The sequence below is a fragment of the Canis aureus genome, chromosome 6, assembly GCF_053574225.1.
Source record: "Canis aureus isolate CA01 chromosome 6, VMU_Caureus_v.1.0, whole genome shotgun sequence".
NCBI lineage: Eukaryota > Metazoa > Chordata > Mammalia > Carnivora > Canidae > Canis > Canis aureus.
Window position 1 is genome coordinate 76,897,396 of NC_135616.1, and position 25,081 is coordinate 76,922,476.

Genomic DNA, 25,081 nt, shown 5'->3' on the forward strand with positions numbered 1-25,081 from the left:
CACACACAATTACTATTGTTTAGAGTCCACTCCTTGTTCATTAAAAAAGGTCTCATGGGTGATGCTGTGAGTCACTAACTCCAGAAGTGGACTCAGGACACGGTGCTCCCCCTTCCTTGTTGGCTTCCTTCCCCACCGGGTGGCTCACCTACCCATTCACTCCTGCACCCATTTCTTCTAAAAGATATAGGTTCCCTTTTTTTTTTTTTTTTTACAGCACTTAAAAAAAAGAGATTTATTTATTTGAGAGAGAGAGAGAGAGAGAGAGAGAGAGAGTGTGCCCAGGGAGGGGGAGGAGGAGAGGCGGAGAGAGAACCCCAGGCATACTCCGTGTTGGACATGGAGCTCCTTGCAGGGCTGGAGCTGCAGCCACGGGGGGCTGGATCCCGGGACCCTGAGATCATGAGCTGAGTCGGAGCCAAGGGGATCCCTGGGTGGCTCAGTGGTTGAGTCGGAGCCAAGAGTCAAGAGGCTTTATGGACTAGCCCCCCCCCCCCCCCCCCCCCCCCGCCCAGGTGCCCCTACGAGGTACAGATTTCATTAGCACAAGCTTTCCGTGCTGTTCCGTGTTACAGGTGGGCATAGTAAGGCCAAGCCATTGTCAAGCATGTTTTATTTTTTCCTTCCTTGAGGACTTGCCTAAAAAGACTGAAGGGAAAGCTCCATACCTTGGCTTTACTTGGTCACAGGCCTGTCCACACCCTCCCCTCTTTTCTTTTTCCTAAAGAAATGTTTTTTTTTTTTCTCTCTCTCTCTCTCTCATAGTCATTACTCAGCATTTTGCAGTTCTTAAGAATAAATTTTCATGTGCGACTTACCTCTGAATCCCATTTTCATGGTTCACACGTGATATTTGACTCCCACCTCAGTCTGCGATAGGTCTTTCACCCAGCGACTGGGTTCAGCGTCCCAGGTTTTCCCTTAAGACACAGTGTGGTTGGAACAGGCCCGACGCTTTCGGTGTCAGGCAGATGTGCATTTAAAAACTACACTCTTTAGCCTTGCACAAACGTATTTATTTTTTGAGGCTTCATCCGTAAAAAGAAGATAGTGTTTTTTACATTGTGGGGTTCCTGTAATGATTACCTGAAGTCATATGTAAAATTATTTAGGGCAGTGCCATCTACATAGTGGCTGATTATTAAATAGTAATTATTATTACTACTACTAAGGACACCGACAAAGCAAATTCATCACCTAGACAAACATCCTTCGGTGACTCTTTGTATTTCTTTAGCTATGATCTTGCTCTATTCCTACAGAAAACCCACAGCTACAAAAACAGACACAAAGGGACTAATATACTTAGAAAGTTTTTGCTATCTGAGGTATATTTTATAAATTAGGTACTTATCCCTGGATTTAGACAAATAAAAACAGGTATTTTGCCAAGAAACAAACTGACATTTAACATGAGAATACAGGCGTACTTCATTTTATTGCACTTTGGCTTTAATGTGCTTCACAGACACCAGATTTTTTTTTTTTTTTTTTTTTTTTAACAAATGGGAGGTTTGTGACAATCTTGCTTCCAGCGAGTCTGTCAGCGTCATTTTTCCAACAGCATTGGCTCAATTCATGTCTCTGTGGCACATTTCGATACTCTTTGCAGTATTTCAAACGTGTTCATTATTATTATAGTTGTGGTGGGGATCTGTGATCATTGACTATGATTCGCTGAAAGCTCAGATAATGATTAGAACTTTGGGGGGGGGATAAAGTATTTTTAAATTGGAGTCATGCACATTTTTTAGACATATGGTATTGCACACTTAACAGACCACAGTATAGTGTAAATATAACCCAAGCACTGGGAAACCAAAAAATTCATTTGACTCTCTTATTGCACTATTTGCTTTATTGTGGTGGTCTGGGGCTGAACTGGCAATATCTCCAAGGTATGCCCTGTAAATCTATTCTGGGAAATGTTTTTAGAGTCCAGTTGACCCTTGAATGCCCAGGGGGTAAAGGGGGCCAACTGCCCTGCACCGTGGAAAATCCAAGTATAACCTCTGGCTCTCCCAAAACTTAACTACTAAGAGCCCTACTGTTGACTGGAAGGCTTACTGGTAACAAAAACAGGCTACTGGCACATATTTTTATATCTTCATACATATCTTTATATGTTTCCCATGCTGTCTTGTTACAATAAAGTAAGCTGGAGAGAAGAAAATGCTGTTAAGAACGTTACAAAGAAGGGCACCCGGGGGGCTCCGTCTGCCTTCAGCTCAGGTCACGATCTCAGGGTCCTGGGATCGAGTCCTGCATTGGGCTCCCTGCTTCTCCCTCTCCCTCTGCCCCTCCTCCTGCTTGTCCTCTCTCTCTCTCTCTCTCTCTCTCTCTCACTTGTCCTCTCTCACTCACTCTCTCTTTCAAGTACATAAAATCTTAACAAAAAAAGAAATTGTAAATTATTAGAAAAAAATAAATTACAAAGAAAAAACGTTCACAGTACTGTCCCATAAAACAATCTGCATGTAAGTGGAGCCGTGCAGTGCAAAGCTGTGCTGTTCAAGGGTTAACCGTACACGGACAAGGGAAGTACCTTTCCGGATCATTCTCAATCCTTGTTCCCCACGGTAATCTCCATTAGAGCTTTCAGAAACTACCCCTGCACAAATCACACCTCAAATCTCCTGGAGAGGTGCAGCCCAGAAGTTTGACTCTGCTTTAATCTGAAATTTTAATCTGGTGCAAATACAAATCCTAGTTTTGTATTAATTGGGATTATTATAGTGTTTATTCTTTCTCGCTTTCTCTCTCTCTCTGTGTGTGTGTGTGTGTGTATAAAGTTATATGTAACTGATACAAACCAGATTCATAAAGTGCGTTCCACTGAGGTTCCACAATCCTCTTGTTTCATGACAATGTTTATACCATGTCCATGAAAAAAAAAATGGGTAGGTGGCAAATGGTTCTGGAAGATTCTGGGTTAAACAAAGCTACATAAATTTCTCTTTGCCTTTAATATGTTAGCACTTTATAAAAGTCTCTGAGGGACATCTACCATGAAATACTTCCGAAATAAATTTGACTGTGGGATTTTTTTAAGACTTGAGAATCTAAATCAAAGACCTCAGGTTGACCATCAGTACACAGGAAGTGTTAATCTAATTTTTTGTCTTTCTCCCTGACTTACAGATAACTATTTAAAGATAAAAATAAAGGCAAAATAACTAATCTTTTATGGAAGGTCATCTTGTATTTATTAATTTTTGTTGGGATTTGTTTCATCAACATGGCTGAACTTGATAATATAATGTCTTAAAGCCAAATGTAAAAGACATATAAATGCATGCCTGGTTTTAGAGGTGAATGTGTTTGCGTGCTCATATGTCCTCACAACTGAACAAGAATATCTGTGGTGTTTCACATAAAAATTCTTTAGGAGACCGCTAGATATGATTGCTATATTTAATAATGAATTCCTTGATTTTATTCTACTCCAGGCCTTATGCCTTTTGCCCTCCTTATGCTCAATTCAGTTTTACATACTGATAACTTTATTTGTATTTTTATTCAAATGTGTGTGTGTAGTTTGAAAGTTTGAGGTTTATAGTAAAAACGATCAGTCTTTTGTCCCCATCCTGGTTCCCATCCTCAATTCCTGCTTTCCAGAAGCAAACAAACATAAACCCTTGGAGATATTTTGGCATTTTAAATGGCTCTTTCTACTGTACTGCTGTTTTGTTTTGTTTTCAAGTATTTGATCCGGTATCTGTTGGCTTCCTTTCTTAATCTCGAAATGTTGGTTTTTATAACCCTTTGCTCTCTGTTCAGGACAACACCATGTTGTCTCAGTTTTTGAGGATACGAATTACAGTTGGTGTCAGGGCTTCGTCGGCTCCTTGCGTTGTCTCTCTTTCTCCCAAGTCTCTCTTCTGTTTATCTCCATCTCTGTCTTTCTTGTTAGAGGCTTTGGTCTACTGTTTCTCGAATGTCCATTTGTATTTAAAGTGTGTTGCAACTCTGTGGTAATTGGTGGAGCTTGGGAATTATGGGTCTTACAAAATTGCATGAAATCAAAAAAGCATTGAAGCTCACTGAGTTTTAATTTCCTTATCTATCAAAGGAACTACACGTCAATGGATGTTCACATCCTATGTTTCCACATGTCTGGAAATCTCTGAAATTATTTTCTGGTGGTGAGCAGTAGCTGTTTTATTCGTGAGATTCCAGGCATAATAACAATACAACCGATGTTTTAACATAAGGTCTGAGTAAAGAAGAGGAAAATAAATTATGAGGAGGTGGACACTCCTTCAAATCTCAGATTTCCTAGGTGTGTGACTATGAGCAATTTACTAAACTCTGAGTCTCAGTTTCTTTCCCTATAAAAGAGGGAAAATACTTGCTAACCCACTGGCTTGCTTGGATGACTAAATGCAAAAACATGCAAAGCTGCTGGCATAATGCCTGATACATAATAGCATTTCAGTAAACTGCTGCTGTCATTATTATATTTACTGACAAGCTAGTGGAGGAAAGACTATTTCCTATGTTTCTCTGAAATCCAGATCAAAACTTGTTTGTCCCTTGCACAGAGTGCTTACCCCATAGATACTTATTAATTTGATGTGATTTGTGGGATTTGTGGTCTGTGGATCATATACCAGGTCCACAGAGTAAGTAAAAGTAGGATCTTTTGATTTTTATTTATGTACTTTATTATTATCTTGCCTTACTAAACAAGGAAAACCATGCACATCTGTCTTAGCCAATCCTTTTTTTTTTTTTTTTTTGTCTTGATGTGCTTATTTCACTTTTGTATGGCCTTTATATTTATAGAGGTCAGATATACATTCTCAGCCTTCAAAACATGCCACCGTTCATTTTAGGGCAGATGCTGAGAATAAGTATTTATTTCATCTATTCTGTTTCACTCTTCTGTCCTTGCACTGTTCTTAGATTTGCCGTATTAGACACGTTTAAATCCCTTTGGAAATGACGTTCCATTTCTTTGGGGAGGGGGCCAGGGTTGGGGGTAGGGGTGATGGTGGGAACGGGTGGTATTTAAAGCCCAAGTAGGTCCTTTGAAATGTCATTTTCACTCAACCGATTCCCAGTTTTTGCTGAAATTTCTGATCAGGGACTTAGGGGTGTGACTTCAAGGTAACTTTGATTCAGGATCACTTAAACATTTTGAGTCCTAAAGGAAACATATTGGGAAAAGTAAATTCAGTAACAATACATCTGTTAGAATAACACAGCTTTGAACATCAAGTGCTCTGTTATCTACATTTTCCTGTGTTTAATGTACTTAGTCAATTCCACTGGTGATTCACAACAGGATTATAATGGAAAAGAGCGCCCGGCCAATGATTTACAGATTTTTGGAGCTTTGGTGCCACCTACTGGAATGTTTCTAAATATTCCCTTGTCTAAATAACGAAAATAGGTGCTTACTTAAAAAATGTAGAAAATGCTGTCCCAGAAGACTGAAGTTAAAAGAAAAACAAAAAAGATAATACGTAGAAACACTAAGTAGCTTACTATGCTCTAGTTCATTGCATTTGTTTCCTATATTTATAGAATTTCAGAGTGCTCAGTGCAGTTTATACTTTTAGAAGAACTGATGCCTTCTTTTTATTGTCACACACACATAACCCCCACCCTCCTGTCTACACACACACACACACACACACACACCCTCTTAATCCCCACTAACATATCCTAATGCTATTTATATATATATATATTTTTTAATGCTATTTATATTAATACAACTTCTTAATATTAAATAGGTGTTTATTATGTCCTGGTTATTAAGTCCTTTATGCAGACGTCTATTTGCTTTTTCCAAGTCTAGTTGGCTCCACTAACAGGATATGATTACTTTGAAGTTCTACACTCGAGCCAGGGCATAGAGAGTCCAGGGGTGTCTGCCTATGGCAAACAGGTGAGATAGCTCCGTGAGTCCTCTTGCTTTGCACTGGTCTCACAGATCACTGTCACAATGTGCTGCAGCAGAGGGAGTAGGACAAGAAATAATTAAATATTGCACGCGACAGGTCTGAGCAGGTCTTCTTAACGATGAGGCTTCGGCCAGTCGCTCCATCCTATGATTTCTATAATGTTCTGATAATGTCTGCATATGTACAATGCAATAGACAATTAAGGTCATTGCTCATCTACTTTAGGAGGAATCACAAAATGTGATGGAAGGTGTCAACCAAGTACTGCAGACATTTGGTACCGTCACCTCTAAATATTCAAGTAACTTCACCTATCTACCTTATCTGATAGGTAGAAACAGTCTCCATGGAAGTATTTTTTCCTGTACTGCTTGTATTTATATAAGTCATTACAGTGTTGTAGTTTTTTTTTTTTAAGAGAATGTGTCCTTTAGATATTAGTTAGATTTTAACTAGGCTATTTAATGTGGATTATCTTTCTAGGTTTTCCCCCATGGAGATTTGTAGTTAAGTTTTTTGACATTTTAAAGATAATTGAAAGCCTTTTTAATTTATGAAATCTAGTAGATAATGGTTTATTGAAATTAATGTCATTTCAAGTTGCATTGCTATAGTTCCTGAATATTCTCTTAAGGACATTAACTTAAATTAGGAAGTGGTTTGTTGTTTTTGAAAGTTCATGTTAGTGTGCTTCCGTAAGATTTATGGAGTGCCTAAGTAATTTTCATGTGATTTATCATGTTGACTAGAAGTGGTACAGGGACTGAAAAATCTGTTTATAGGGATTTTGTGACTATGGGAATAAGTTTAGTCTCATATTGAGTCTAAACAGTGATGCTAAAGACTTGGAATCTTCTTTCAAAGAGATAAAAGATTGTGGGTGTACTACTCTATAAAGAAAATGAAGTAAAACATAAAATAAGCTACAGTGTTGCAAAATATCCTGAAAAAGCACCCAGCAGAGGAATTTAGAATCAGATTCTGAGATAAAAGGGTGTAAAGGAAAACGCATATTCAATTTGAGAAACTTATGGAGCGTAAGCATGATCATGTGAACCATCTTTAGATATTACGTTGTTTGCCACGGATACTAAATTTTGTTGCATTGAAGATTAAAGGATTTGGGGAAATGTTGAACGGGCCCATGATTAGACCAGAAATACATAGATGTAGATATACACTTAGAGAGAAGCTATTTTTCTGTTTCCGAGCTATGGAAGCCTCTTCTCAGATAAACACGAAGTCTGTGAGCTGCACTACTTTTTGTTGGATTTCACTGTAGTTTGGTTGACTTTCCTGTCAAAATCATATTCTGTAGTAAATTAAATTGACACACCTCTGATTTTTCTCTGGTATTTACCTCTGCCATACATAGAGCATGTATCCAGCAAACTATAATTTAGCCTAAATGTCTACATTTAGGGTCAAGTTTATTTTAGCACTTGTAGCACCATTAGTCATTTACTCTGTAGTCCAATCCTGATTAAGATGCTTCTTTATTTAGCTAATGAGCTTTTAATACATACCAATCTTTATGTAACCTCACACATTGGCTTAAAGAATTTCCATGCTGAAAGGTCAGGTGGAGAGGAAAGGCGATAAGGATCAATTAATGAGGAAAGCAGGAAGCCCGAGAGTTGACAGCACGGTCTGCAGAGTCAGACCTGCTCAGGTTCAAGCCTGGGCTAGTATGTACTGGCCTTGTGAACTTGGCTAACGTACTTGATTTCTTCAGCTTCATAGGGTGTTGTGATCCTTAAGAGAGAAAATACAAGCAACAGACATAGTATGTACGGTGCCTGGCATACCGTGAACACTCAATAAATATCAGCAATTAATGATAATAAAATATCATTTCAGTGTGATTCCTCAAAAAAGCTTTAGAACTCAAGGAATTGTCTTCTCCATTTTGGTAATTTATCTTGCTCTCCTTTTCACCTCTTGGATTAAAATATTATATACCACATATTTCGTTTAAAGACATTCCCTGAAAAAAAAATAAAGACATTCCCTGCCTTAAAAAAAAAAATTATTTATTTATTTATTTATTTATTTATTTATTTATTTATCTATTTATTTAGAGCATGAGTGGAGGGAAGGGCAGATGGACAGGGAGAGGGAGAATCCCAAGTAGATGCCACACTGAGTGTGGAGCCCCATGCAGGGCTCAATCCCAGGACCCTGAGATCATGACCTGAAACTAAATCAAAAGTCAGACATTTCGCAGACTGAGCCACCCAGGTGCCCCCCCCCCCAAAAATTCATTGCTTTTGAAGCAGTTAGAATTAAATTAATATCTCTGGGGTATTTAACATGTATGTGACCTGATGAATAATCTACTGTTTAGAATCATTTCCAGCATATTTAGTCTAGTATTCATGGTTATGTGAAAAAGGAAGCTACCTGGGGCACCTGGGTGGCTCAGTCAGTTAAGCACCTGCCTTCAGCTCGGGTCATGATTGCAGAGTCCTGGGGTCCAGCCCTGAGTCCTTGGGCTCCCGGCTCAGTGGGGAGCCTCCATCTCCTTCTCCCTCTGCAGCTCCCCACTACTCATGTTCTCATTCTAATAAATAAATAAATAAATAAGCCTACCTTAAAAAAATAGAAAGCTTCTTTATTATCCCAACAATCCTTTTTTTTCCATTTCCATACTAAATATCTGACAAATGATAAATCCGTTCCATAACAAGTCCTATATCATTTGTGCTACATATTTTGGTGCAACAAACTAGTAAATCAGAACAATAGAGTATAGCGGTCTGTCGAGTTAGTGACGGATCTAGTACAGGCAACATTAGGATTCCTCTTTTCTTTGTCATCAAATCTACTATTTGATTTCTGTTCTACATTTATTGATCCAATGGCTTCCATCATTCTCAGGAACAAAATTTAATGTCTTTATCATAGCCTATAAGGAGGCTTGCTCCTGGCTTCTCTCCCAAAGGTGATGTCATCAGAGCTGTTGGATTTCTCCTTTGCATTTACTCCTGCTCAAAACCACTCACCAATTACTTATCGACCACTTACGGTATGCAGGGCACTTAGCTACACATCTGTGGCTGCTTCTCTTTCTCCTCATCTTGTTGTGTGACTTGCTGATCACCAATGGCAAGAATTTTATTATGAGTCATCATCAGGTTCACCTATGACCAAAATGTCTTTTCAGATCATTGGAGTTATCTATTGATAAGGATATAGACATCTTACAGATTGTAATATTTCCCAGAGCAAAGGACCATGCCTTTTACGTGTTCAAACTAACACCTAATATCACACCAGCAAAACAATAAATATTTTTGAACTTACTGAATAAAATTAACTTGTTTCAAGTTCCAAGGAGTTAGGAATTTATATTGAGAAGGAGCATGTCAAAATCGTTTTAGATATCTAAAAACTTATGGACTTCTTAAAGAAATGTATCATATGAAATGTGTTTACACACTCAAATTAACTTGAACATTTTGAATGTGGCAATATGCTAAACTATTTATGCTTATGAGGATTATTTTTTCTTTCACCTAAAACACAAGAGCTGTCAGCCATTTCTATGGTAATATATATTCTTTAATTTTCCTAATTACTTCCTATGGAAATCAACACAATTCTAAGAACTTGATTTAGAAGGAAATAAAAACAAATGAGGAGAAAACTACTAACGGGAAAATAAAAATTAAACAAAAAATTAAAATATTATTTTACATGTGATAGAAAAATGAAAGCTAACTAAACAAGAGGAGGGACAAAACTCCAAATCATGTAAATTAAAAACAATACTTAAGTATGAATTATGAAGGAAAAGTAGAGAACTTTCTACATTAAAAAAGCTTATGTAAATTACACGAATTGCAATTTTCATAAAAGTCAAAATGAGATGTTCTGCATAGGACAAAAGATATGCTTAAGCAACATAGCATATCTGCACAAGGCCACTGAATGTCATGGATTTTAGTAACAAATGAAAGAGCTTAAGTCAACTCGGGGGCCACTAGAATAAAAGGCTTCGATACTCTGCCTCCTGTGGCCCTTTCCTCCTTTTTTTCTTGCCTCTTTGACTCAAATCATGTTCAGCTGTGCTGTTTAGTCTATTCAGAAGCATAAGTGTATGTCCTCACTGTTAAAATTTGCTCTATATTTTCGAACAGAATAATGTTTTTCTTATAATTTCTCAGTTGTTCATTAACCACTCTTAATCCTGTATAATTACTAATATTTGAGACTTGTTTAAGTAAAATGAACTTTATACTGAAACAAATCCTTGAGAAAGTTGGCCCAGGAACCCATGTCAGGATGAGCTGAATTCTGGTAAATAATTTTAAGTAAGCTAAGTGAATTATACTTGTGACCTTTAGAGTCGTTTGTGTGGTAGGTGGAACATGCATTAAAATATTAGATATTTTGCTTCTATAGATGTCACTTTAATAAAATAACCAATTTAATTTTACTTGTGGTTTATCTAGTTAGTAAAGAATTTTAATTAACAGACTTCATTGGGATATATTTACTGTTCTTTTAAGAGTTCTTCCCATAGGTGATATGCTATAGCATGACAATGAAGATCAGTAGCCTGAGATGATAGTATTTTTTTCTTTGTCTTTGACTTGCACAGGACCTCCCCTCTTTTTCGATCCAGGCATCTTTTCTAGATCATGGCTCCATCTGTGTACTTGCTTTCCTATGACCCCAAATCATTGTAAATGGTGCCTTGAGCATAGCACCTGAGCTTAAAGGCTGCCTAGCGCTCTCAGTGAGACTTGCTGATGATCTTCCTGCTCCACCCACCCCAAAAGGCAGGAAAGCAATGAAATCAGTAATGTTCTAGTTTGTAATTTTAAAGATCAGTTATATATAAACATATTTATGATGGGAGCAAGTAGATTATTCCACAATATGTATGATCATTGTAGGATCCATTTAAGAATAGGCAATACCCCAAAGTAGAATTTCTGTGATATCTTGTCTTTTTAAGAAAAAATTTTGGTGGGTACTTGCAAGCTGTCAACATTAAATTTACACATCTGAGATGATTAATCTGAAAGATCACAGAGACCATGTTATTCTTGACCATGATAGGATTCCTGCTAAAGTTTACAACAAGTGATATAACCTCTTAAGTTTTATTTTGTAAATTACAATGCTGATATTTAACCTACCTCAAAACTTGTTGAGGATCTGTGAAATACTGAGTAAGTGCCCAAAATAAAATACTGTTGATTGCCTTTTTATTAAAAGTTTCCTCATTAAACCAACCTGCCTTCTGTAAAGTCACAGTACTTAAAATCTCAGGATTTTCCATTAGGAAAGACCTGTCAACAAGAATTTGTAGGTATAATTGCTTAGCCTCCATTATTGGTGCTTGTGATAGGTTTTTAATTTTTCTATTTTTTATTCTGCCTCAAATCTCAGTTTATTGACATTATTTGCAGACTGTTTCACCATTGCTTGAATGAAGATGTTGACTAGATGAGTTTAATTGTCCATTTCTCTAATTTCAGAGTTGTGGTTTGAAAAATGGCTAATTTTAATTGTCTTGCTTATTACAAATGAATATTGGAGTGTACTGAAGTTGAGGGTAACAAATATTTCATGAAAATTGGCTAACGTCTGGAATAAATTACCTGTTTTGTGTCTAGTAGCTCCTACTTTGGTGGTACACTTTGTGAAACTTTTCTTTTTGGGAGGCTACATCTAACTAAAACAACTACAGTTCTTGGCATGTTGGGATAGTAAGAAATTGTTGGAATGTTTTGATGAACTGGCAGCAGCATGTTTGCAGTCTATTTACAAGTTATTCAATATTCATGTGCTGCTGACCTAAAAATAAGTCTTAACTATTCATCACGGCAGGCCGAGGGAGACCTCTCTACTTGTTCTTACTTCAAAAGTTGGAATTAGTTGCTCTTTTCACTTGATGTAACAAAACCATACTTGTGAAGTTTTATCAAAGCTGAAATGTAATCTCTGCTTAAATTGTGCTGTAAATTTGGTGTTTGGTGATCCACAGGCAGGTAGCCTAGAGGAAGAGCACACTTGAGTGTCAACTAAAGGAAGTTTCTCTGGTGGCCTTTTCACACTTCCCAGCATTAAACACATTTCTTGTACTTTTCATTTTCCTTTTTCACCTCATTTTACTTCACCCTGCCCCCATCTTGCTTACCCCTCAAACCTCCAGATGGCTTTCATTAAATGGTATTTAGGGCTGATGAATTATCATCCTTGAATGTCCTTCTCAATATGCCACATTTAGGACACATGTTTAATTTTCTAAAACACTATCCTAATCTGGATGACTAATTTGAGCCACTGTCCCAACTCTGAAACTCAGCATGCACTGCCAGTCTTCTCGCCGCGCCCCCATCCTTTCTCCCCCTGATCCCCCACCACACCTTACAAAATTGAGATCAAAGAAATCTCATTTTGCGATTGTTAATTTAAGGATTTAAAAACCAAATTTAATACTGTTTCACTAGTTTTGGCCTTTGAAGTAGGTAGACTTACGGGTTTTATTCTGCAAATTGCTGGTGGTCATGAAACCATTCATGTTATGTTTGTATTATGTTATCAACCAAATAACGTTTGGAAAAAACACCTAATTTCTTTTAATAAGCTCTCAGATCTGTTACTGCATCTCTCATTTGTGATGCAATAGGACACTCTGCCTGTATTAAAAGGGCCAAGAGTAAATGCCTTTTTTGTTGAACATGTATATAGAGTTGGCAGTTAATGCTGAAATTTGTCAAATGGCCCTTCCAAAATTATACTTGTGAAATATACAAAAAAATAAATTGATCTACTTAATTTCTATTCAAAAAAAAGAAGAGAAAAAGTAGAGAACTTTAATGAGGGGCCGTTGGGGGGTCCAGTCGGTTAAGTATCTCCCCTCGGCTCAGTTCATGATCCCGGGGTCCTGGGAATGGGCTTCATATCAGGCTCTTTGCTCAGCTGGGAGTCTGCTTCTCCTTCTCCCTCTGCAGCTCCCCCTGCTTGTGCTCTGCTCTTTCTCTCTGTCAAAGAAATGAATAAAATCTTAAAAAAAAAAAAAAAAGTAATGAGAAAGTAAGAAAATATTTGATACAGTATAAATTTTAATAATATATACTTTAATAATTTGATAATTATGATTTATATATAATATAAATAATACATGATAATATATAACATATAATACACAAATACTTTTTATATTAAGGAGTAAGCCAGGGAACATCATTGAAGACTACTGGGTCATACTCATCTGATGATACTTCTGAGGGGAAAAATTTTTTTTCAGATCAGAAAATAAAACCTCAAGGCAGGAAGGTGCCTTAAATACTAGTGCACCTGTTATTTTATTTGATGCTTGATTCCTTTTCACATCAGTTCACTATCATTTGGGAAAGAACTTTATGATCTTGTTAATAGCCATTACAAAGAAGGGGGATGAAAACATGCCTCACTCCCCTGCAGACTCAATCCAGTTCCCATCACAGCAATAAAACTGGATTTTCCAACATTCCCACCAGCCCACTTGATAAATCCATCCAATCGATCCACGTTAGCTCTCATCTCATTTGATTTCATTTATTTCCTTCTTGATAACACCCTCTATTCGTAACTCTTGTTGACTTCAATTTCCCTCCTACATAGAAAATTAAGTCACCTTTGCTGTCCCTCTCCTTTAATATTTATTCAACTTCGGGATTCTATCCTGGGCAGTCCTCTTTTTTTATGACTGGGGATCTCCTTCCCCTTTGTAGCCACAATATCCATTTATATGCTGATCCAGAGCCTTAGCCCAAATGCACATCCTGAGCTACCAACCTCCACCTCCACATATTACTAAACATGTTTAAACAAAAGTCTCAAACATACCAAATTTTCCTGTGTCTTTTGCTTTTCTTTCTCCTTTAGCTTGATGAAAGCCTCCATAATCTACCTAACTGTAATTGCCTAGTATGCTAAACCATCAACCTGAACGTTTTCCTTTTGACTCAATCCCTGCCTTTCTTACTTGCAAAGATCCACAAAGTCTTTTATTTTATTTTTAAGGATCCACAAAATCTTGATAACTGCTTTCAAATATTTCACAGATTTTTTCGTGTCTTTTTCTTTTTCTTTCTTTCTTTCTTTTTTTTTTTTTGGTACCATTTTCCTCATGTAGAACATCATCTTTCTCACGTTTTTATTTTGGTCTCCCGATGTTTCTGTCCCCTGATAACCCATTTTCCATCCTACAACAGGGTCAATAAAAAATTAAAATGCTTCTCCATTAGACCTCCCTTAAACACCTTTCTCTGATGGCTATCGAAAGCCTGTAGGACAAATCCCAACTTCTTACTCCTCTAGGACTAAGCTAACTGTCCATAATCCTTTAGGTCACAGCTTAAATGTATTCAAGAAACCCTCTCTATTACCTCCTCCACCAGCTGGCCATCAACCCTGGAAGTCTAAATTAGATGATCCCTCTATGTGCTTCTATAGCACATTCTGTCTCATTGATCACATTGTATGACTTTTTTTTTTTTTTGGTCTATATCTCACACTGAACTCAGCTCAATGGACAGGAAATTTCTACATCTTGGTTATGTTATATCCCTAGAACGTGGCATAATGTCTAGCACAAAGTAGGCACTCAATAAATAATCGTTATCTAAATAAATGAATCAATTTGGGGGAATCTTTTGCAGGCTTGAGATTAATTCTAATAGCTCTCCTTTATTTTATTATTTTTCTTATTTTACCTGAGATTCAAAAACTAATAACATAGTTTTGACACACACACTTGGGCTTTCTAAACATGACATTCAGCGAAGGAATGTAGCTTCAGTGGGGTAAAATGTACTGAAAATTGCCACTTTGTGAATGTTAACTAGCATGGAGATTATATATATATATATAATGTGTATATGTATTCATGTATGTATACACATATATATGAAATTTGACATTTTCTAAGAGATGTTTGTTTTCTTATTTTCAGGAGTAAATGTTTCCAGTTCTGGTAAGAATTAATATTTCCATTTTATTTTTTTTTTTTTGCAAATTTACATATTTAATGTTGATAGAATTTTCTATTATTACCTAGTAAAATCATTTTATAAGGACGAATGTTATAATAATCATTCTTGATATTTTCTTGTTCTTAATATTCCTGCTTATAAGACATAAAGTTTGAAACTACTTGAATGTATCATTTGTATACCTATTATTGTGTATAATTTATAGCTTTTCTTAAACTTGGTAATAAATTACATGGCAGGATTCCAATCTCTTTAAATTTTATCGTTACAAACAGTTCAAGTTAGATCACAAAATTTTGTAGCTCAAAAATCGGTTAAGGAATTATCTGAGAAATTAGACTTCTATACATAATATATATATGTATATACATATATATAAAAGTGAGAAACTTTGAGTTTAGTAAGATATTTTATCATAATCATGTCTAAGTTCTATTGTCACAATGGAATTAGTAAGTAGCCTTAATGAATATTCTAACCTTGAGATAAGTTAAGTTTAAACAATGAAAATGTTAAAAATAACTTCATACATACTACATGCAAAATAAGAAAATAAGTTATATCACTTAAATGTTATTGTTGTTTAAAATGTATTACTGATTTCTTGATTCACCATATGGTTGACGTTATACAATAAAAAGGTAAGTACAGCCACTACGATAATTCTGATTTCATAATTCTAATGCAGAGTTCCAGTTAGGTGCATTCAAAATGTTCTGGGAATTGGGTAATTAAAGGAATTATTTGTGTAATTAAAATTCATTCCAAACTATTAAAACAAAGAACTATGTGAAAAATAATAAAACATTCCTGAATCTGTGTAAGTAGTATACTCTCTTATTTTTTAAAAGATGTAATATTAAGATTTTATAGGTGCATGGTATGGCAGAGAAGTTTCATAAAAACATGAAAATCATTAGTGCATAGATGTGATTGGTTTATGCCGGCTACTCTCATGCATTTTAGCATCTCCACCTTTTACAAAAGATTAAGTTCATTTCAATCATATAAATTAGCTATTGTTGCAGGAGGGGAGGAAGAAGGGGGTAGGATGGGGAGTGAATGTTTAAAATGGTAGATGACTCATCATCTTCTTGAGAGAGTTCCCATTGTGTCTGAACTGTCAAGCCTCCAAGTGATGACATCAGGTAAGTCAAAATAGTGACCCCAAATGCAAACGAGAATGGCTCTGGTGAATGTTGCCAGCACGAAAATGATCAATGGAAACCAGTAGTATCTCCAAAGTGAAGATGAAGGACAATGTAGAATTGGCAATTGGAGTGTGGTTTTTTTTTTTTTTTGATCCTGAATTAAATTCTTATTCCATTGAATTAGGGAAAGTGCATTGAGCTTCAGACATATGCAAGAATATTAAGGCTTCTAGGTAGGAAGGCAATTTTCTGAACACCATTTTTTCATAGATCTTGAAGTGAATTTGCTTGGTGAGATAGAATCTTTAGGAATGCTACTCTTCAACGAAGCACAGCACTATTATGCGAGGTATTTGGAGTGATTTTCCCATTAGTCTCTTTGTAATTCAAATCTAAAAGAAAAGTGGGAGTGGGTGATAAAGGGACGACATTAGGACGTTTCTCTCAAAGTGGATGTATCACCGGAATCCTGCCAACACCAAAGATAGTTTAACCTGAAAACAACAAATGAGAAATTGTTCAAGTCTCCAATGATGAAAGTGTACTAATGTTATTGCATAGAATTGTAAGCTCCTCCCTCTCTCCCTTCCCTGTTCTCTCCCTCTCTTCCTTTCTGCTGTCTTTTCTTCCACCCCCATGCCTCCCTCTTACTCAACAATGAGCAGATGAGAGAATAAGTCAAGCTAGACTTACAATTTTACACTGAAGCCAAGAAGGAGCCACTTGCCTATTACTTAGCTAGATCTGTTGACTTGTACTATGGGTGAAAGTTTGTCAGTAAATATGTTTATTTGGGAGTTATTGGGTTACGACCTTCTAGAGACTGAAAATTTTCCCTGGAAAACAAAGATAGTAACAACTGTACTATCACTTTGGATTTCTGTAGCCACAGAAGAGTTCCACATTATTTCATGTGCATGACCTTGGGGCAGTTCAAGAGGGTATAGATGTTTTTTTTACCTATTTAGCAAACATCAATTTCACTTTGCCTTTGGTATTAGGGAATGAAATTAGGACTTCTGTGTGTCCTTTCTACTTCCATTTTCTTAATTCCCTATTCAGTAATCTTTTAATTTTGGTTCTTGATTCTTATCACTTCTACTCTTTACAGTTTCTCCCCTTCTTTCTCTTCCCTTATTCGTGCCATGTTCTCTTACCCATTCTTCTTGAACTGAATTGTTAAAATACTTGTGTAATATCATGCAATTTTTTGTTCATTGAATATTGAAAAACATAAATTTGGCTATTTGTAGAAGCAAATGCATGGTAAAGATAGATGATGTAGAAAAAATACTATAACCTCAATATCCAGAAATCACAATGTGGCACTTTTTTTGTTTTGTTTTTTAATAACGTTTGGTGTAATCTCTGCACCCCCTCCCCCCATTCTTGTATAAAGAAATACACATTGTGAGTAAGAGAATACCAAAAATTTAAAGGCCTTTAGTATAGGGTACTAATGTGCCCTGCAGAAAGCTTTTACCAATTATAGACTCCAGTCAGCTGGGCCTATACCTATTTCAACACCACCTTTTCACATGGTTTTTTCTTCCAAGGGGAATTGAAACTGCGGAAAATGTTATTTCAAGTTCTCAAATTGTATTTCTTATATTCTCAAAAAGTTGAAAACATTTTTGTAGACTTGGGCCACTTGTGTACCTGAGACTTTGTTTCCCTTTTACCCAATCTTTGCTTTGTTTGACTCTGATTTTTTAAAAAATAATCACTTGTACTTAGGATTTTATCTTTCATTCTTTCTCCTGGAACACTAGTCCTCCTATAATCTCCTTTGGAGTTTCTCTTTCTCTTTTCCTCATTGATAAGTCATATATATTATATGCATATGTATATCCATATATTTTTTTTTTACAATTTCTGTTGATCAGTTTTCTTTCTGCATGTGCTCCACCCTTCTGAGAATCTAGCAATTAAATGGGAAGAGGGCAGGGAATAATTGCTTTCAACTTCACTTCCCCATTTGTATCTTTAGCCTCTGTTCTATAGCTCATTTTATATCTAAGTCTATGCATCTGTACCTCCATATTTATATTTATATATATATGCATGTGTGTATATATGTATTGGTATTTACTAACATATACACACACCGTGTACATATATATGTATATATACACAGACCATATATCATGTCTGTATGTTGTGCGTGCATATACACATATATGTATAAATATTTATATGCGTGCCATAAAGGACTGGGCAGTTAGTAAACTCAGATGAGTATATGTTGCAGGATATGATTCACACACTTATTTTGTTTTCCTTCTTCCATCTCCCATGAACACAATAGGACTGAACTCAACAGAAAAGCCCAGTGCTCCAGGCGACCCCTTACCCACCCGCACCACTGCATTCTCACTCCCAAGCATCTCTGAAAGAGAAAATTACTCATCAAAGACCACGCCTCCTCTTAGTCCAGACAGTACATCGACTGAAGAATCCCGGAATTCTTTGGATAATGCTAATTCTCATGATGTGAAAGGTTGGCACAGAAGTGTTAACTGAAATGAGTTTGGGAGCACTCGTCTTTCTTTTTGAATTCGAAAGTTATCAGAACAGCTTTTCTCTAAATTCTATGTGCAGTTTCTATGTGTGATGTTACTCAAGTGTGCAAAGTGTAGGACGTCTAGGTGTTCATGCAATACTGACTGACCAAAGTAATGAATGCATACTGGCAAGGAGGGGTGGAAGGGGGGCCCCCACAAGTCACGTTGGGGGGTAGGAGGGGAGTTTCTTGGGCAACCTCTGAGCTACACGCTCTGCATCATCGGCCTGGTTTCTGCTTACTTAAGTTTTTCGCAGCTCTGGACATCAGATTTCACTATTTCAAGGCTCTGTCAGTCTAGCCCTCCCTGGCTGTAATTCAGAAGAAGAACCTTTCTCTGTTCAACTCCAGATTCTCAATATCAGAAAATTAGTGGAGATTGACAAATTATTTTTTTAAAAAACCACACTGAGGATGAATAATCCAGTTTTGCTATGTGCACTTCCTCCAGGGATATTTGCATTATTAAAAAAATAATCAAGGTTGAGAGTCCTAATGGTTTAATTTAAGGTTCTGTGGCCACATTCATAACAAACTACCAGTGACGTGGGAGGCATTTTCTTTCCACGGAAGACCACGGAGGCTCTTCGGAATCCCAATAAATCTGTGATTTGCTCATTCTATATTTATTTATTGTTAGTTCTGTCAGCGTATTCAGTACCTAAATCAACCATCGTGAGGTTTGTTTATGCCTTTTCTGAAATAATGTGCCATCCTGTCGTTTTCTGAGGCAAGTAGGTTTATAGACATACTCCGATCAGAGCCTCAGCTATTTGCTTAACACTGCCATTAATCTCGGTTTGGAAAACACGTATGTATGGCACTATCTGAGAAATTTTTTTGGGGGGGTACATTGTAATGTTTTGAATACCATATTGATAAAATTTATTGCCTGTAATATGCAGTTAAATAAATGATAAATGCCTCCTTATGTTGATTACAGAACCGAACATTCCATCTTTCTCTGCTGCCCTAGCAGAGTAGTGGCCAGGACCTCTGTGAACATTGCAAGCAATCGGTTTCATGGCCCAAAATTAAAAAAAAAAAAAAATGAATGTGAGGATGAGGGTGTTGATGGCTAAGTAGAACATTTCAGGCTCAAGGTTTTTCCTAAATAAATGGCACACTTCAGAGGTTCCATTTCAAAGGTTCCGCATTTCACTTCTTGTACACAAACACATGCATACACCATTCCATATGAAGCAAAATGTGAGAAGAAAAGTTTAAAATGGAATATATTGGGAATGAAGATGAACAATATTAATACTAACTTGCCCTGGCACAATAATACTGCTAGTGAGATTAGCTTGGAAGGTTTTCTTACACTTTCCAATAAAAGAACCCATTTTTTCTCCTCTAGAGAGTCATCTTGCTATCAGGTGATATTTCAATTATCTACTGGGGTAAAATCTGTATGTGTTATTTAATTTTTGTTTGTAATTGATGTATGCTGTGGGATACAATCGGAATTTCCTGCTTACTGATAAGTATAGGGGGGAAATTCCCTCAATCCATTTTTCTAACACTGTAATATCTTCAAACGTTTTCAGAATCGTTCAACAATAATTAACATAATCATTTAATATTATTTTTATAAAAATGTGTTATGCCTTTTGCAAAACACCACTATAGAAGTCTATACAAAGTATATACTTATGCTTATATATACTAAAATGTATATATATATATATATATATATATATATATATATACACAGTATTTACTTTACACACAGGCACAATGAAAGTACTATTTCTGCAAATCCTGATCCTTTAAAGATACTGTTTATATGGGTGGTAAACCCTCCAGACTCTAGACATGGGATTCTGTGACAATGTGTATGTGTGTGCGTGTGTGCAACTGTTTCCCCACATTTTTTTCCAATACTAGATATAATAAACCTAGTGTGATAGTTAAAGTATTTCATTTTTACATTGAAAAACTGTCATGTGATGAGCATTTTTGCATATGCCTTTTGGCCACTGTATATATTAGATATCTGTTACATGTCTTGCCCATTTTTCTTTTTTCGATTTGCATATTATATATTGTATATTGAGGGATTCTTTCCTGATTCTTCCTACAAAGCACTCTCTCAACTTTCAGTGTGTCGAGTTGAAGGAGAGTTGGTTCAAAAAGCTCCTAGGGCCTAGGGGGTCCAAAGCCACCTGGAAACCTGAGTCATCTGTGATATCATGGCCCAAAGGGAGCCTCTGGGAATATGTAAATCAAGGACTCAGGTGCCACCTTCCTGCCAGGTGAATTTAAGTAGAGGCAGACACACATTTCACGGTCTGGTAACCAATATAGTTATAACCTCCTAGTATTTAAATGTCTCATCTGCGGGGAAATACTGAAATGATCTTGCTTTCTTACCTTAGGTGTCACACAGCCGCCTCTCCTCACGCACACAGGCTCGCAGGCATCCTCTGCCGGACCCGACCCGCAGACACCCAACAGCACTGTTGCCCTTCTCGCACGCACCCCTGCACCAGGCAGGAATGACCCATCAGGTTTGCGGGGCTGTCAGGCTTAAGACCAGTGTGAGGGAGTCCAGCCACTTGCTAAACGGGTAGCACCTGCCAGTTGGTGAATTTGCAATTTCCTACTTTCCTGGTTACGCTTAGTCTGTGAGGCCGCACCACTCAGGTCCTTGTGGCAGAGAGGAGATTGCCCAGAAGGAATCTTTCGAGAATAAAGGACAGACCTGTTTTGGGGGAAACAGTTATGTAGGGTGCTCTATACGTTTATATTTGAGGCCAGCACCGTTGCCCAGTGAAAACTTCTTGCTGGCAATAAAGAACAATATATGTGATTTGTTGCTTAAAGACCTCTGACCAATAAACAAAATCGTGAAGGGTGAATGACTTCCATCATCAATGAAGGGCACTAAGAAATCATAACCACAATTTAATTGCTTTTTTTTTTTCAAGAATGGAAAAAAAAAAAAAAGAAATAGATGCTTCCCAGTCCCCATTCAAACATTAAAGCTTCTTTCCAGCTGAGCATCTCCGTGTATAGAAACAAGGCAAAGCATCCTCCCCCTGGTCTTTCCAAAGTCAGCATCTCCATCGCTTCGTGGTGTCTTTTTTTATCCCGAGAACCGCGATGCGCGCAGACACCTGCAAGACTGTAGTGGCCCGAGGGCCTCGGATCATTTCAGAGATCTAAACGGGGGAGCCCACGGGGCTGGCACCGCAGTGGCCTTGCCTCAAGCGGGAATTGAACACGGAAACCAAGCAAATCACGGAGAATGATGGGTTTTTTTTTGAGTATTAACGCTCTTCCCTTGGCGCAAAGATCATGACAGGCTGTGCACCTGCTTTAAGAGCTGTCAAGGGAGCTGCCCTCGGCCCCGCCTCGCTCCACCCAGGCCAGCTGCCCCAGAACCGCAGGGAGAAAAAAAAAAAAAAAAAAAAAAAGTGGAGCTTCCAGCAAAGCCAGGGATTCCCAGGCGGTGCGTGAGCTGGGCGGTCCCTCACCGGAGGCGCCCTGCCCTCCCCAGGGGACTCCTCCCCTCCAAGCCGCTCCTTGCACTGATTAAAAACTGATTAGGATTAATTCCCCTAATTAAAATTGTAAAAGTCACTTCGAAAGCAGCTCAGAGATTACCTACGCAAGGGAACTGTAGTTTTCCTATAAAATAGGAAGGTAGGGGATTTAAGGAGGGGGCGGGGGAGGGGGGAGCTGGAGAGCAAGGGCCCGGGCAGGGAGGTGGGGTGGGGGGGAGGCCAGGCTTGCGCAGGGGACTGGGAAGGAACACGCTAGAAGGCAAGAGACAAACCCGCCGATTCTTAAAACTTGGCAGAGGACCAGTTCTGGGTCTAAAAAAAAAAAAATATTATTATTTTTTAAAGCAGGAAAGGGCCTGGGGAGCGGCTGCTGACGGTTTCCGTGGCGGCGCAGTTAAACCGGGGGCGAGTGGGGGGCGGATTGGGGAGACGAGCAGAGACCCAAACCCAGAGTCTTGGCAGGTGCGGTTGGGGTGCGCTGGGTGCGGCCCCGCGGTGGGCGCTGCGCGATGCCCGGGGGCGGGGTTGGGGGGGCCCTGAGCTCTGACCCCCTGACCCCCGCCTCTCTATCGGTGTGCTCCTGGGGGGGCTTGCACCCCAGGGGAGGGGTGCCAGGATCGTCCGGCGCCGCGGGCTCCAGAGCCACCTGCTTTCCCCCGGGGAGGGGCTCCTACGGCGGAGGGGGTGTCCTGGGGGCGGGGAGGCAGAGGCATCCGACAGTGGCCCGAAGCACCTGCACCCACCACCCCACCCAGCTCCTCTCTGCACCCAGAGAGGCGCACCCATGGGTGCACAGGGCAGGTTGCGCTTCCCCGTCCGCCACCCTCCACCCGGGCTTGCACACCCGGAGCTCCGCGGCCGGCCTGGGGTGTCAGCCCCCCACGCGGTCCCCTGGGTGCATTCCCACTGCCACCCAAGGCCACCCGCCACCCAGGGGGGGCTTCTCTGGGTGGGGCCCCCGGACCGGCAGTGCTCGCCCCGATGGCACGTGCCGCGTGCGCCCGGGGTCCCACGCACCTTGCAGGTGTCCGCGCGGTTCTACAGAGCAAGGGCCCCCCGGGGCTGGGCCTCGGGGTCCGGGGTCCGCTGGGGGGCCCGTCTGGCCGTCCCCTTGTGTGGGAGACACGACGCCAGCGGCGACGGCCTTTGTGCTTGCAGGGTCCTCGGGAGAGTGGACCACCCCTCGCACCTTCCCCGCGGACCCAGCTGCCACCCCAGTAGCCTCCCCCCCGCCCGCACGCAGCAGCTCCGCGGCGCCTCCGCGCGCCTCCAGCATCCCGGCCAATGCCAGCTCCTCAGGTTCGAGCCCCGGGTGGGGGGGACAGTGACGTGCAAGCTAGGGACGCCCTGCAGCCCTTTAACCTCAGGCCGGACATCATTTGGAGGTTTCCCGGTTTACCAAGTTTCACATGTTGATATTAAATTAGACAAAATAAACTTGCCAGGAAGCTTTTTTCTTTTTTCTTTGCATATTTTATTTTGTTATTCGCAGCGTGAACGTTGATGGCAAAGGCCATCAACGCAGGCTCTTGTGTCCTCTAGCCCCACCCGGGGTCAAATCCAGCCTCGTTGACTCATGCATAAGCTACTCACAATTTGTGTGTGTCTCCTCTGTTAAAAAGAAAAAAAAAAGGATATTATAATATCCATGTTATAGGATTGATATGGGAACTGAATATGTAGAAAGGCTGGCAGGCAATTAATAATAATAATAATAATAATAATAATAATAATAATAATAAAGAGTAACTGGTATCCGTATTTGAATTAAAATAAGGAAGTTGTAATTGAAGGAGAAAGGAGTAGTGTGAGGAAGATGGCACATCAGGTAAGAAGCGCACCAAGGAGTGGATAGTTTCTCCAGACTTACATGACGTCAAGCCCTAATTATTGGAAATGTTGGTTATCTTAAAAGGCCATTGGCAGAGAAAGTGCTGATTCATTTTCTTATTTTAAAAATAAGCACAAAAAAAAAAAAAGAGCAAGCGTTCATTCCAAGGAGGACTCCTGTAGTGAAGATGCGGTTGCCCTTCCGTATGACAAACTCATTAACTTTTATTCTCTGTTCATTTCCTTGCAGATGAGACTCATACGTCCACTTCACCCGCAACAAGCACTAACCATACAACTGCTCCCACAACAATAGGTGACAATCTTACCCCCAGCCATACAATCACACCACCACCATGTACCTGGGATGGGCTCCTAGAAGGGTCTTCCATTTGCTCTAAACTGGGCTCCTTCTCTTGAGAAATTCAATGAAGTATTCTAACCACGGGGGCTGTGGCATAGCAGTGAGCCTCGCACCACGTATTTTAGCAGGGCAACAGCTGGTGAGATCAGGGCCAGCTGTTGTAGGGCATTCCTGCTACCGGAATACCCTACCACCCCACTGCTCTAGTGAGCAGCCCCCAGGAGTTGTGTACTGTGTGCAGATGCGTAGAGAAATAATCGCATACACTGAGACTTCTTTCTCCAAGAGTGGGCTGAGGTATTAGTATGAAAAAGAATGATTCTATCAATGGAATTCTCCATTCCAAGTGGTGAATAGCAGGGGATTGTTTCTAGAGCCCCAGTCATGCGATGTGGAGCAGGAAGCCAAGGCGAGGGGCCTCTAGAGAACGAACCCAGCAGTCGGCAGTGCCAGTGGGTGGGTCGGCGGTGGCGGAGACTGCAGGCCCACCGTTCTTTCCCCAATTCTTGCAATGCAGAGACCAGATTAGCAGAGCTCTCTCGGCTTTCACAAAGCACATTTCCACTCGTTGTTTAGTTTAGTACATGTGCTTCACCCAAGATGTGTTTCAGTTTCTGGAAAGAGCCATTAATTACCCTGGATCCAGTAGATGCGCAAACAACTTAGCAACAGTTAAACTAGGGAATGAAGCAGCCTGTGCCTATTTTCTGAATTTTTAAGCAAAGGTGTAAGCTGAACTCTCCAGGGGTT

General features: G+C 39.2%; 1 protein-coding gene across 5 annotated transcripts in view; it reads left to right on the top strand.

Annotated features, from left to right (window-relative positions):
- PTPRC (protein tyrosine phosphatase receptor type C) overlaps positions 1 to 25,081 on the top strand; it is a 126,285-nt gene that overhangs the window by 44,823 nt on the left and 56,381 nt on the right. Inside the window, exons 3-7 of one of the 5 annotated variants that reach the window (XM_077902383.1) lie at positions 14,872 to 14,892; positions 18,371 to 18,562; positions 21,007 to 21,138; positions 23,296 to 23,436; positions 24,218 to 24,283. In XM_077902383.1, coding sequence (XP_077758509.1) covers positions 14,872 to 14,892; positions 18,371 to 18,562; positions 21,007 to 21,138; positions 23,296 to 23,436; positions 24,218 to 24,283 — 552 coding nt within the window. The remainder of the gene's footprint in view (positions 1 to 14,871; positions 14,893 to 18,370; positions 18,563 to 21,006; positions 21,139 to 23,295; positions 23,437 to 24,217; positions 24,284 to 25,081) is intronic. The other 4 variants (XM_077902384.1, XM_077902385.1, XM_077902386.1 and 1 more) reach the window with 4 other exon arrangements.